The following is a 13,282-nucleotide window of genomic DNA, read 5'->3' as shown; positions in this document are numbered from 1 at the left end:
TGCTGCATAAATGAGTTCGCTCCTGAGCTAAGACAAAAATGTGTGAGCCGGAGGCTAAAAAACTGAGCTCACACTAACTCAGCTTTGAGGGAACACTGGCTGTCTCCCCCCCCCCGGTTTTAGCCAGTCACCTGGCTGATGGTGAATTAAACTGGCCTTCAGTTGTTTATATAGGTAGCGTTTACAGGATTTGGTTGTTCTTGGCCATGAATAACTGACCAGGTGTGCATGGGCAAGGAGTGCTTGTCTAGAAATGTTGAGGACTAGTAACTGTATTTTTAAGGCAACCTTCATCTCTTGGTTCCTCATCTCTTGGTCTTCGTTAATTTGGTCCTCTCAAGCAGGAGGCTTTTGTTCCTACAGGTTCCTACCTGGTCTGAATTAAGCGTCTTGATAGGTGTGTTTGATTTTGTTGGGGCGTTTAAGCAGGTAGAAGCTATGCTGACACCCCTCTTCCCGCCCCTCCCCAAGCAGCAAAACGCCTTTCCAGCAAGTCCTGTTGATACCATTGTCCCCTTGACAGCTGGTAGGGAGGAGCTAAGTTGACCGCTGGGAAGGAGCAGGCCCAGGAACCACCGGTTACCTCCAGCCCAAAGGGATGAAACAGAGCATGTTTTAGAAATTTTTTAAAAGGTGGAAATTGATTGCAGGGCTTAAAATCTGAAGGGGTTGCAGTCTGTAGTTGCAAATGGGTGGTTTATGGCCAGCCACTGTCTCCCAGGGTGACCTACCTCACAAGGGTGGTTGTGAGAATAAAATGTGCTTGGGTGGGGATTATTGTACGCTACCTTTGCAAGAAGATATGGAAAAATGTATGACACTGTGTATAATAGGTGTATGCTTAAGGTAGATCTATTTTGTGCTTTTTATTTTTTAAAATTTTTCTATACTGTTATATAAATATCGGTGTCAAGTATTACCAAACATAGGCTCACCAAACAATACATCAGAGTGCAAGTTTACACTGTGTTCAGACATTCGAACAGCACCTTGTCAGTTTCACAATCACTAGTCCCACCAGACGCTAATTTACCTGTATCGAATAGAATCTTTTTCAAGGACAGTGATATACATATAAGACATAAGGCACAATAAATTCCCCTTGTGAGCATAAAACTCTTAAAGTAGCAGCATTTTTCTAGGGTCCCATCGGAAACCTTGCGGCGAACATAGTAACTTATCTAGGAGACCGTGTCTCAAGTTCTATCAGGCAAGAAGAAGAGCAGGATAAAACTGCAAAAGATTGCCTTTGGGGCCTTGATGCATGCTAAAGCAGGGCCCACACTGCGCAAATGAAGAGAAGAAGAAGAGAAGAAGAGATTGGATTTATACCCCGCCCTTCACTTGGAGTCTCAGAGCGGCTTACAAACTCCTTTCCCTTCCCCTCCCCACAACATACACCCTGTGAGGTGGGTGGGGCTGAGAGAACTCTGACACAAACTGCTCTTTTTCAAGGACAGCTGTGCCAGAGCTTGTGACTGACCCAAGGTCACATCAGCAGGTGCAAGTGGAGGAGTGGGGAATCAAACCCCGTTCTCCCAGATTAGAGTCCGCACACTTACCACTGCACCAAACTGGCTACCTAGCAGCCATGCAGAATGGCCTGTATTTGTATTCCTACCCCCCTCAGTCTGGGCAGTCCTTGAGGACTGGGGTGAGCCTCTAAGCCTGCCAGACTCCTTTTGGGTCATAAGCTGCACAGGCCAGCCCTGAAGCAAAAGCTACGTGAGCGGTGGGTTGCAGAAGGCCAGTCTATTGACCGGCGCCTGTTAATGGCATCCCTTTTTACGGCCCCTCTTTTTCCTGTGTGCGTCAGTCTTTTCTCCTTTTCACTTACTGCGCCTGTCCATTCGGTCAGCAACTTCTATAAGCGAGCCTGCTCGAATGTCCGGAGATTAATGGCTTCTCTGTTCCACTTAACAGTATGTCCCAGGTGGACGTAGATTCAGGAATCGAAAACATGGAAGTCGACGAGAGCGATCGAAGGGAGAAAAGGAGTCTCACCGATAAGGTGGGTGAGCCCAAAAGAGAGCAGCCAGAGTCTGTTTGTTGCGGGTGTGATGGGAGCACATATTTGGAAGTGCCGATTGGTTGGCTGGTGGGTTTCTGGATTTCTGACTCACGATCTGGCTAAAATCCGTACTTCTGTCACAGATATGCAGTGGGTGTTGGGTGGTGGCAATGTTCATAAGGATACTTAAGAATGTAAATTTAAGATTACACGAGAGAGGGTTAGCTTCCCTTTTATGGCCTGGGTACTCCAAACGAATGCCTGACTTTCCCCTTTTCCTGTGGCGAAGGAGCCCCCATCAGGGTCTGAGATATCCGAGGAGCAAGCCTTACAGTTAGTCTGCAAGATCTTCAGGGTCTCGTGGAAGGATCGCGACAGGGACGTCATCTTCCTCACCTCGCTTTCTGAGCAGTTTAAACAGAACCCCAAAGAGGGTAAGGAGCCCAGCTGTTTTGCTTTCTTTTTAAGGTGAAGTCGCGACCTTTTCTCTTGTCTGTGGTCTCTGGGATCTCAGGCAGAGGGTCGTCTTGAACTCTGCCCCAGGGGTCTTTTTTTCAGCGGGGATGATCCTGTAGCATCCCATACAGAAAGTTTACCTTCCACCACATTGCTGAGGCCTCTTTCCCACCTGCGTGTACGTACGTGTGGTCAAGTCGCGGCCGACTTGCCGCAACCCCAGCAAGGGACTTCCAAGGCAGGTGAGAAGCAGAAGTGGTCGGCCATCGCCTTCCTCTGCAGAGCCTTCCTTGGCGGTCTCCCATCCAAATACCAGCCCTGTTTCGCTTCCAAGATTGGGCTGTACCGTGCCTCCTCCCCCTCCCCCTTTCTGCCTGTAGAATCGTAGAATCGCACAGAGTTGCAATCACCCTGCTCAGTGCAGGATCAGCCTAGAGCAGTGGTGGCGAACCTATGGCACGGGTGCCAGAGGTGGCACTCAGAGCCCTCTCTGTGGGCACGCGTGCCATCGCCCCAGCCAGGCCCAGACCATCATTAAAGTGTCGAATTCTCTGCCAAATAATTTTAAGTAAATGAAAGCATATGGGATTGCTCTCCTTACTTTGTTTGGATCATCTTAAGTTAATGTATGGGTTTTTTTTCTAAAGTAAAACCTCAGTATTCAGGTTAAATTGCCGTGTTGGCACTTTGCGATAAATAAGTGGGTTTTGGGTCGCAGTTTGGGCACTCGGTCTCTAAAAGGTTCGCCATCACTGGCCTAGAGCATCCCTGACAAGTGTTTGTCCAGCCGCTGCTCAAAGGCTGCCAGGGAGGGGGTATCCCTGTAGTATCCCTTTTTCACAAAGCTGAGTCTCTCCCCCCCCCGCCTCCCCCCCCGTGGGCTTGCACTGAGATGGCTGGTGCTGCAACCCACCTCCCTTCCATCTGGCAGCGTTGGATTTCCCGTGGTGGTGAGCCCCAGACACGTTCGTCATCAACGGAGGGTGTCTGAGTGGGAAGCACATTCTGTGTGTGTTAGTGTGTGTGGGGGGGAGAGACCAAATTCTGTGTGTGGGTCGGCTCCTCCTGCTTTATGGCCTTCGAGATGAAAAGCCGTTCCCAGCCTGTTCTGTTGGCAGATTGGCGTGCCGGCTGTGCCAGCACCTCCGCATTGTTCGCGACTCCCTTTTGGTTGCTACCACAGTGGAGGGCGGCTGCTGGGAGCTCAAGCTGCCCCTGCCCTCTAAAGCTCCCTGCTGGGCCTCTGCCCAATGCTTCTTTGGTGGTGTGGGGGAGCGGGGTGTTCCAGCCGTGGACTCTTCATTAGGGTTACCAAGCACCTGCCTTCGAATCGGCGGGGGGCACATGGTTCCCGGCCAGAACATCCTTCGGTGTAACACACACCCCGCCGCCGCACCATGCCGTCGGCCAGACGTGACGCCAGCACGCTGTGAAAGCTCTGGCGCGACGCTCTGCCAGAGCTTTCACAGCGTGCTGGCGTCACGTCTGGCCGACGGCATGGTGCGGCGGCGGGGTGTGTGTTACACCGAAGGATGTTCTGGCCGGGAACCATGTGCCCCCCGCCGATTCGAAGGCAGGTGCTTGGTAACCCTAATGAAGAGTCCACGGCTGGAACACCCCGCTCCCCCACACCACCCTAGAAGCATTGGGCAGAGGCCCAGCAGGGAGCTTTAGAGGGCAGGGGCAGCTTGAGCTCCCACCAGCCGCCCTCCACTGTGGCAGCAACCAAAAAGGAGTCGCGAACGATGCGGAGGTGCTGGCACAGCCGGCACGCCAATCTGCCAACAGAACAGGCTGGGAACGGCTTTTCATCTCGAAGGCCATAAAGCAGGAGGAGCCGACCCACACACAGAATTTGGTCTCTCCCCCCCACACACACTAACACACACAGAATGTGCTTCCCACTCAGACCCCCTCCGTTGATGACGAACGTGTCTGGGGCTCCTGATAGAAACCTGGTCCTGAACGCCGGCTCCAATCCGGGGACGAGCCCCACGCTCTGCAACGTGGGGTCGTTTGGTTCCAGCTCCTTATCGAGGTAAGGGGGGCCTTTTGTAACCAGCCGGATTCTACACTAGGCTTTGTGAGTCGACGCCAGGAGCCTCTGTGCGTTTTGAAACCTTTTTTGCTTCCAAGTTCTCTTGTGCCAGGCGATGGACAGCGGCGTGGTTCTTGTAGGAGAGCAAGGCTTATGTCCGTGAAATGTGTAGCTGTTGTGAATCCAGCCAGCTCCTCTTTAGTCCCAGAGCTTTTATGACTTCTCTCTGCTGTAATAAGGGGGAGAATCGTGCGCTTTTTCTTAAATGCAAACAGAGATTCTCACGATGCCAGTTGGATGTGTTCCATAGGCAAGTGGTAATGCTTCCCCAACTTTATAACGTTCAGTTAGTTTCAAAACTGTTGGCGTGGATGACTCTCTAAGCCCGTGTGTTGAGACAACTACAGTCTGGCAGGGGAACGTTGAATCTTTCTCTCCTACTTTATGAAGTTCTAAAAGGCCTGCCTGTCTGTCTGTCTTTCTCCTCCTCCCTTCCCTTTTTCTTTGATCCTAGTCTCTACGGAACTAGCCCAGCTCCCGCACTCACCTCTTTGGCCGGCTCCTTCCTTGCCTCTTCTGCCAGCCTGGCTGCCCCTACGACCGCGCCTTCCCTTTCAGCCAGCCCTCATGTCCCACAGGCAGGCCCACTCGGAGCCCCGCCTTCCTCCCCAAGGTACCGCCCATACACTGTGGCCCACCCATGGGCCTTCCCGGCTCCTCTCGCCTCACCCTCGGTGGCCGCCTCCGTTTTCTCTCGCTCTCCAACTCCTCCAGTCACAAGCACCAGTCCTCCGGCTGCTCGGGCTGCTTCTTCGTCCAGGATTAGGCCTATAACAATGGCCTTGCCTCTGTTTACTGCTTCGCCTGGGCCACTCAGCAGGCGGCCGTCCCTCCTGAGCAGGACACCATCTAGGTATTTCGTGGCTTTGAGAGTTTGCTGTCTTGGTGTGTGCCGTGCAGGGTTGCAGTGACTTAATGTGCGTTGGAAGGACTCGTACGCAAAAGGAGCCTGGTTGACTAACCCCTTTAATAAATGTCTTGCTTAGATACTTAACAAACTGTGTGAGCCCTGCTAATACCGACTGCCGGCAAGGCCGCTGAGTACATTTGGGGTCGGCAGCATTTTTGGCCTAGAGCTAAAGGGGAGAAATGCAAGAAAGAAGGTGGGAACAGGGAATACGGCCGTGCACAGATTTACTGGATGCAAGGAGAACGATATGGTTTCTTCCCCTCTGTCTTGTATCTGCGTATCTGTGATCTAGATGGACTGTCCACATCCACATCCTAGTTGCTCTCCATCAGCCTTCTCTGCTTGCCTGCTGTTTCCTTCCCTTTGAAAACCATTGCATATACCAGTGTTAGCTGCGGTTGACTGATTTTTTTCTCCCAGGCGTTTTTAACGCCTTTCACCCATTACTCAGATGGAAATCCTTAGCCTGTAAAGGATCTAAACTGCCTCATAGTTTCCTGGCTCGTTCTTTTGGGAAGCTAAGGTGCCCTGCTGTGTTGGCATGTTGCTTCTGGGTTTTCACCACATGTGCCGCAGCAGCGGACCGGGGGGGCACAGGCACAGTCTCGGTGCCGCTGTGCCCGGCTTGTTGGGAGTGCAGTCCACTTAGAGCGCCAACGTTGCGGCACATTGGCAACTGGGATGTGGACAGTCTTGCTGGGATTTAGCCCAGTGAAAGCGTTGACTCTTGGCTGGGTGAGTCATCGGTGTGGCTGCCCAGGAGGCACAACAGAACTGGCAAGCTGAATGGATTGGCCTGTCTGAAGACGAGAAGTCTGACATTGGGCCTAAATCACTACGTTGTCTGTCAAGGATGGGTTGGGAAGGCTGGAGTTACTCTGTGTGTGTGTGTGTCTGTGTGTGTGTGTAAAGTGCCATCAAGTCCCAGCTGACTTATGGCAACCCAGGCAAGAGATGCTCAGAGGTGGTTGGCCCTTGCCTGCCTCTGCATAGCCACCCTGAACAGAAGAACATAAGAGACGCCAATGTTGGATCAGGCCAAAGGGCCATCCAGCCCAACACTCTGTATCACACAGTGGCCAAAAATACCAGGTGCCCTCAGGAGGTCCACCAGTGGGGCCAGGACATTAGAAGCCCTCCCACTGTTGCCCCCCCAAAGTACCAAGAATACAGAGCATCACTTGCCCCAGACTGAGAGTTCCTATCTATAGGTAAAAGGTAAAGGTTCCTTTGCTCGAAAGCCAGTCGAGTCCGACTCTAGGGTTGTGGTGCTCATCTCCGTTCCAAAGCCGAAGAGCCAGCGCTGTCCAAAGACATTTCCGTGGTCATGTGGCCGGCATGACTAAACACCAAGGCGCACGGAACGCTGTGACCTTCCCACCGAAGTGGTACCTATTTATCTACTTGCAATTTCTTGCTTTCGAACTGCTAGGTTGGCAGGAGCTGGAACTAGAGACAGGAGCTCACCCCGTCTTGCGGCACCCGGGTCTTGAACTGCTGAACTACTGACCTTCCACAGCCTGCAGTTCAGCGTCTTAACCACTTGAGCCACCGCAGCTCCTGATATCCTATCTATACCTTGTGGCTAATAGCCACCGATGGACCTCTGCTCCATAGAAGAACATAAGAGACGCCAATGTTGGATCAGGCCAAAGGCCCATCCAGTCCAACACTCTGTATCACACAGTGGCCAGAAATACCAGTGCCATCATGCCCCCCCCCCCCAAGCACCAAGATGACAGAGCATCACTTGCCCCAGAGTCCCTATCTGTACCTTGTGGCTAATAGCCACTGATGGACCTCTGCTCCATATGCTTATCTAATTCCCTCTTGAAGCCGTCCATGGACCCTGGACTTCCTTAGTGGCCTCCAATGCTCCCTCTAAGCTGTGAAGTCTTGTGAGCAAAAATTCTACTTTGTGAGCTACTGACATTAAAGTTGTGAGCGAGCGATTGGGCTGCTGCCCGAAGTAGTTTGCTCTGGAGCCATCCCTTCCTCGTTGTGTTTGAAAACCCGCTTTGCCTTGATTGACTTGGAGTGGATACTTTGGTCACTTTAGTGTTTGTTTCACTTGAAGTGATGCTTGTCGCGAGGGGGCACATTAACTTGGTTGTGGCTTTAACAAACACTGTTTTTTCAAGCTTGGATTTGGTGCATGCTTTTGGCGAAGGTGATCTTTCTTGGCCTTCTGCCGCTGTTCCCTCCTTGTCGATTCATGGGTCCTGTTTGCTTTCCTCACGATAGTCTGTACGACAGCCCTTTCCCCCTCTTCCTTGCCATTTCTGATATGTCTGGAGACAGTTCCGATGAAGAAGATGAAGACGACGAGGATGACTTTGCTTGTGTCCAGTTTGGGTCCAGGTATTCAAAAAAACAAACAACCCTCACGTAACTTTGTCTGTCTTGCTTTTAAAAAAGAGACGTGCTGGCATTTCTGCTTTTTCCTGTCCCTTTTCCAAAACTGACATTCCGTTCTGTTCTCATTGGGTTTTTTCCCTGGTCACTAGCTTGCATGTTAGTGATTATCCCCATCAAAGCCCCGTTTCCCCTTTTCTGTGTTTCAGCGTATGGAGAAATGGCTCCCTCATAGTGAAGGGAGGGGTAGCCCTTTTGGTGGCTCTTAAACTGGTCATTTCTTACCATCGTTTTCTCTCTTGGAAGGATTCTGTGGATTCCCTTTAGCTCTGGTGACTCTTTGAATCATCTTTAGGTCTTCCGCTGACAAGATGGGGTCACATGAACTGAGGCAGAGAGGCCTAGGTATTCCTGCAGGATATTCCATGAGAGCCAGCGTGGTGGAGTGGTTCAAGTGTTGGGTTAGGATCTGTGAAATCCAGTTTTGTGGTTCAAGTGTTGGGTTAGGATCTGTGACATCCAGTTTTAAATCCCTACTCTGCCACAAAAGCTTGCTGGGTGACAGTCCTGTGCGAAGGGCTGTGGCTCAGTGGATGAGCCTCTGCTTGGCATGCAGAAGGTCCCAGGTTCAATCCCCGGCACCTCCAGATTAAAAAAAGGAACCAGGCAGTAGGTGATGGGAAAGACCTCTGCATGAGACCCTGGAGAGCGGCTGCCAGTCTGAGTAGACAATACTGACCTTGATGGACCAAGAGTCTGATTCAGTATAAGGCCACTTCAGTATCATTTGGGGCTGGGGCTCAGTGGATGAGCCTCTGCTTGGCATGCAGAAGGTCCCCGGCACCTCCAGTTTAAAAAAAGGAACCAGGCAGTAGGTGATGGGAAAGACCTTTGCCTGAGACCCTGGAGAGCAGCTGCCAGTCTGAGTAGACAATACTGACCTTGATGGACCAAGGGCCCGATTCGGTATCAGGCAGCTTCATGTGTGCCTTGTTGAAGCAATAGCTAATGAGGAGAGGTGATGCCATCCCAGAGTTCTCCTGGATCAGTTTTCCGAAAAGAGGAAATTCTGTCTCTCTCCGCCGTGCAGAGGCATTCTGGAAAGGGAGGCCTTGTTCGTAGCAGTCATGCAAACGGGAGATCATTCCTCCCGTCTTAACCCCTTCCTTGAGGGTGAGGTGACCCACTCCCCAAGCCAGGCATACTGCACCCAAGGCGGGGTGTCGCACAGCCATGTGTTCCCCATTGTGGGGGTGGTACGTTTTTGCTCCTTCATGCCTAGGGGGGTCTTTGAATGGAAGCGTCTCCAGCCCCAGGAAGAAATGCTGTAGGGATTAAAACACATGAAAGGCTCCACTGAGCTGAAGTCTGTGTGAAAGCGACTCCAGCCTCTGCAGTGGTACCTCGTGAGGCTCACAAGAACAGAAGCAAAGAAGGTTCCGTCGTCGTCCGCACCTCTGCTCCTTCCTTGCTTTTGCAGCGGCCATCCTGACCTTTGCCAAATTAGGAATCTACCGGGTTGGTGGAGGCACACGTAACCTCTTCCTCGCACGCACATCGCGACCAGTTGTGCTGTGGTTCATCTTTGCGGTCGCATGCGTGCATTCCTTTTAGGAAGCCGGCCAGTGTTTTCAAGGCAAGAGACTAGCCGCAGCGGTTGCCTGCCTCTGCATCGCCGCCCTGGGCTACCTTGGAGGCCTCTCATCCAAGTGCTCACCGGGCCTGACCCTGCTGAGCTTCCCTGATCTGAGGAGGTCAGGCTAGCCTGGGCCGCCCAGGTCAAGGGGTGATGCTGCATAGCACAGGTGAAAGCAAGATCCTGCCAAAAAGAGGAGGTGATCCATTCAGCATGGGTATGGCCCTCTCCCAATGGCTGATGCTTTTGGCCAAGTCAGAGGATTAGGAATGGTGGACATAAACTTTGTTCAGAGGGACGGTTGTTTTTGCAGGAGGGAGACGTCCACTCCCAGTCCCTGTCAAGACCGAGGTCGTCAGATCAGTGCCAGGATTCCAATTCAGCAGCTTCTCACTGGACTCTCCCTTTGAACCTCTCTTGCTGAAGTAGCGGGACCTTCTAGGTCTGTTACTGCATAGGGTGCCCGAACATAAAAGGCCGTGTGGCTGACTTCTGACCGTAGTGAGCAAGACTCTGTTTTCCTGATCTGTAAAGCAAATGTCACATGACCTGTCAGTCAAAGACCACAATTGGCATGTTCAGCATCTGCAATGAAAGGCCTGGTCTGTACATGCAAAAGAACCAGGTTGGGGGGGGGGGCTGAGATAGCAGAATGGACTGCTCCATTCCAGACTGTGAGAGGGGGGTTGCATTTTGCAAAGTATCCCTGCTTCAGTCACTCCCTATAAATGGAAAACTAGCACACTGAGCAAACTTCAGAGGACGGCGGAAGACCGGAAGGCCTGGCGTGATCTGGTCCATGGGGTCGCGAAGAGTCGGACTCGACTGTGCGACTGAACAACAAGCACACCATATGAAGGGTGTGGGGCCTAGAACCCTTTTGCCTGGTCTGCTGACTTCTTTATTTGCATGGGGAGGATCAGTGAAAATATGTCCCACCCCCCTATCGACGGTCTAAGTGGTACAACCCTTTTGTTGTATTGCCTGGACTGGGCCGGGAGGATGGTTTTAACCCTCACAGTATCTGTATGCACGGTGCTGAACTTTTTTGTTTGTAAAATTTGTTCACTAGGTAAGTAAAGCATAGCACTCAATGCCCCTTGGAGCAGGTAGGAGGCTGTGTCTCTTACAGTCCTGGTGTCTTCCATTTGTGCTTAGGATCTCGAGGTTATGTGCCTCAAAATGATGCCTAGGACCTACCTGCCTCAGGACAAAATCCCCCTCCTCTGCCGCATTTGTATCCTTCTCAACTCCACGCTGATCTGACTTGTGCGTATCAGCAATCGTGTGGCAACGGGAGCTTACGTGGTACCGCATTTGTGTGTAGGCTGCTTGTCCATGCCCAGTACAGGTGGTAATACCAGTGGAAAGAACTCCTTTGCCTGTAAGAAACTCATCGTGTGGGTCAGCCCTGCCTCCTAGAGAGTCTGCTTGCCAGCTTTACCCATCACGCTCCCTCTGGCAGGGGCTGACTGTTCCCCACTTGGCTAAGGCCAGTGACCCTGATTTCTCTGTTTACTTCTCTCCCCCCCCCCCTTTTTAAAGTGGTGGAGGCTCTGGTGGGGCCAGCGTTTCTGACGCGTGCAGTGACCATTTCACCATTGAGACGTGCAAGGAGACGGAGATGCTGAACTACCTCATCGAATGTTTCGACAGAGTGGGGATAGAAGAGAGAAAAGCACCAAAGGTATGCGAGGGAGGGAGGGAGGGAGGGAGGGGGCTGGCTGGAACAGTTCTCCTCGTCCCGTCACTTTCTGCGGAGCAACAGTTTTAGAAAACACTGAACGCTGGGGCTAGGAGAGGCTGAAAAGGTATCCAAGCCAGTCCCTTCCAGCTCAGAATAATCTGCCACTCAGGTTCTCCTACCCTTTCCTCTGCCCCACAGATCAACTCATATAAATCCAGAACATGCTCTTTGCCAAGGACTTAACTGGTAGAAAACCGGCTGTCTTGGGTAGCAGGTGTCAGGGAAGACCTTTCTCTGCTGGAGATCCGGTCTGTCAGAGCTAGACAGTGATAAGTTAGATAGGCCGATGGTATAAGGCGGCTTCACGTGGTCCAGAAGCAATGTGCAAAGGAGCAGAAACCGGGGAGCCAAGCCACGTTAAGACAGAGGAAAGGGGGCCAGAAAGGCCCCCCAGTCACTAGCTGGCACACCCTGGGGAAAAATGCTTTCCACCCTGACATGGGTCTTTTAGAAGCCCTAGCCTAGACTTTGGATATAACATTGATATTGATGAATGTTCCAAAATCTGGAAAGTAATAAAATATACACAAGCAATACCATATAAGGAAAGTATATATAAAATGTTTTTTTAGGTGGCACTGGTCACCAGATGAAATTGCGAAATGTTACCCAAATCTATCTAAAACTTGCTGGAAATGTAAACATAGCGTTGGCACCTTCTACCATATGTGGTGGAGGTGTAACATAACACAAATTTACTGGCATAAGATACAAAAACTTATATCTGAAATCATAGATATAGAACTACCATATAGACCAGAAATATTTCTGTTAAATATCTTGCCAGATAAGTATTAAAAAAACAGATCAATATATATTAACATATATGTTAACATCGGCTCGTATTATATTTGCTAAATATTGGAAACAGGGAAAAATACCCTCAAGAGATGAATGGATATATAGAATGTTGAATATTGCAGAGATGGATAAATTAACACTAATTTTGCAAGGTAAAGATGACAACATATTTAAAGAAATATGGACAATTTTTTTTTGTGGTTAGACAACAAATGTTAACATAGACTCATGATATGGTAATTACTGTAATACAATCAATATATTGTGTTTTCTATCATGTAAAAACCTTATAAATAAAATGTTAAAAAAAGAGCCCTAGCCCTGAAGCCTCAGCTGTTCAGTCTCTGCAAAGGAAAGTGTAACACTGTGAGTCTTCCCTGTTAGTTGTCGCAGAGGAGGTGGGCACAGACTTCCTCCAAGTGCCACCAAACCTTAGGAAAAGAATCACCCAAGTTTGTTGGCTTGTTCACTTTGGCGTTGCGGAACTCTGAAGCCCTTGAAGTGCTGGGTGCAGGGTCAGACCTACAAGGAGGGCTTGGAGGAGGCTGTGCGTCCCCGAACAACCTTTAGACTTGGGGTTCGAGAGCCGTAGAAGGCTGTAAGAGGGCACTTGCCAACATCGTTGTCCTCGAAGGGCTAGGGTTGGGTTTGCTCCTCTGCACGCCATCGCCGCTCATCCCGCCTGATGCTCCTCTTCTCTTAGATGTGTAGCCAGCCCGTGGTGAGCCAGTTGCTGAGCAACATCCGATCCCAGTGCATTTCCCACGCTGCTTTGGTGCTCCAGGGATCCTTAACACAACCGAGGTGAGTTGAGCCAAGATGTGGCCATCTAACTCTTTCGCTTCCTTCTTGCCTGTGTTCCACTCGGAGCTGTTCCAAAACAGGCATGATAATAGGGCAGATGTTCTAAGTTGCAAGCGAGCATTTTAACTGCCGTAGCTCTTTTCCCTCTCTCCCCTTCCCCTTGTCAGCGGAGCAGTGGGTCTGCTTCGGTCAGCAGATCCCCTGACAGCTTCCTGGAGGAAGCCATAATGATCAAGCTAATATGAACCCGTAGGGTACAGCCTTGCTTTGGAGTAGCAGCAGAAGTCTTTGGTCGTCACTGATGCCGCATGAGGACTGACTAAATTGTAATTCGTTAGTCTGCAGTGTGGTCTGCCCTCTGCCACCCCTTATTCCCTCTTCAGGTGTCGACCAACTCCGAAATTCAGTTCATGGCCTGGGGGAGAAAGAGGGAGGTGTGCCGTTTGCCCTGATGCTTCTTATGG

At 50.9% G+C, this 13,282-nt stretch overlaps 1 protein-coding gene across 1 annotated transcript in view; it reads left to right on the top strand.

Moving 5' to 3' along the window:
- Positions 1-13,282, top strand: part of UBE4B (ubiquitination factor E4B) — a gene marked incomplete at its 3' end in the record, with an annotated part of 74,469 nt that overhangs the window by 24,970 nt on the left and 36,217 nt on the right. Inside the window, exons 4-10 of the mRNA XM_015407666.1 lie at positions 1,924-2,011; positions 2,301-2,479; positions 4,419-4,505; positions 5,020-5,418; positions 7,720-7,836; positions 11,012-11,153; positions 12,718-12,818. Coding sequence (XP_015263152.1) covers positions 1,924-2,011; positions 2,301-2,479; positions 4,419-4,505; positions 5,020-5,418; positions 7,720-7,836; positions 11,012-11,153; positions 12,718-12,818 — 1,113 coding nt within the window. The remainder of the gene's footprint in view (positions 1-1,923; positions 2,012-2,300; positions 2,480-4,418; positions 4,506-5,019; positions 5,419-7,719; positions 7,837-11,011; positions 11,154-12,717; positions 12,819-13,282) is intronic.

Source organism: Gekko japonicus, unplaced genomic scaffold (assembly GCF_001447785.1).
Source record: "Gekko japonicus isolate JY-2015 unplaced genomic scaffold, Gekko_japonicus_V1.1 scaffold1533, whole genome shotgun sequence".
Classification (NCBI taxonomy): domain Eukaryota; kingdom Metazoa; phylum Chordata; class Lepidosauria; order Squamata; family Gekkonidae; genus Gekko; species Gekko japonicus.
The sequence above is the reverse complement of the archived record's forward strand: the minus strand, read 5'-3'. Positions and strand labels throughout refer to the sequence as shown.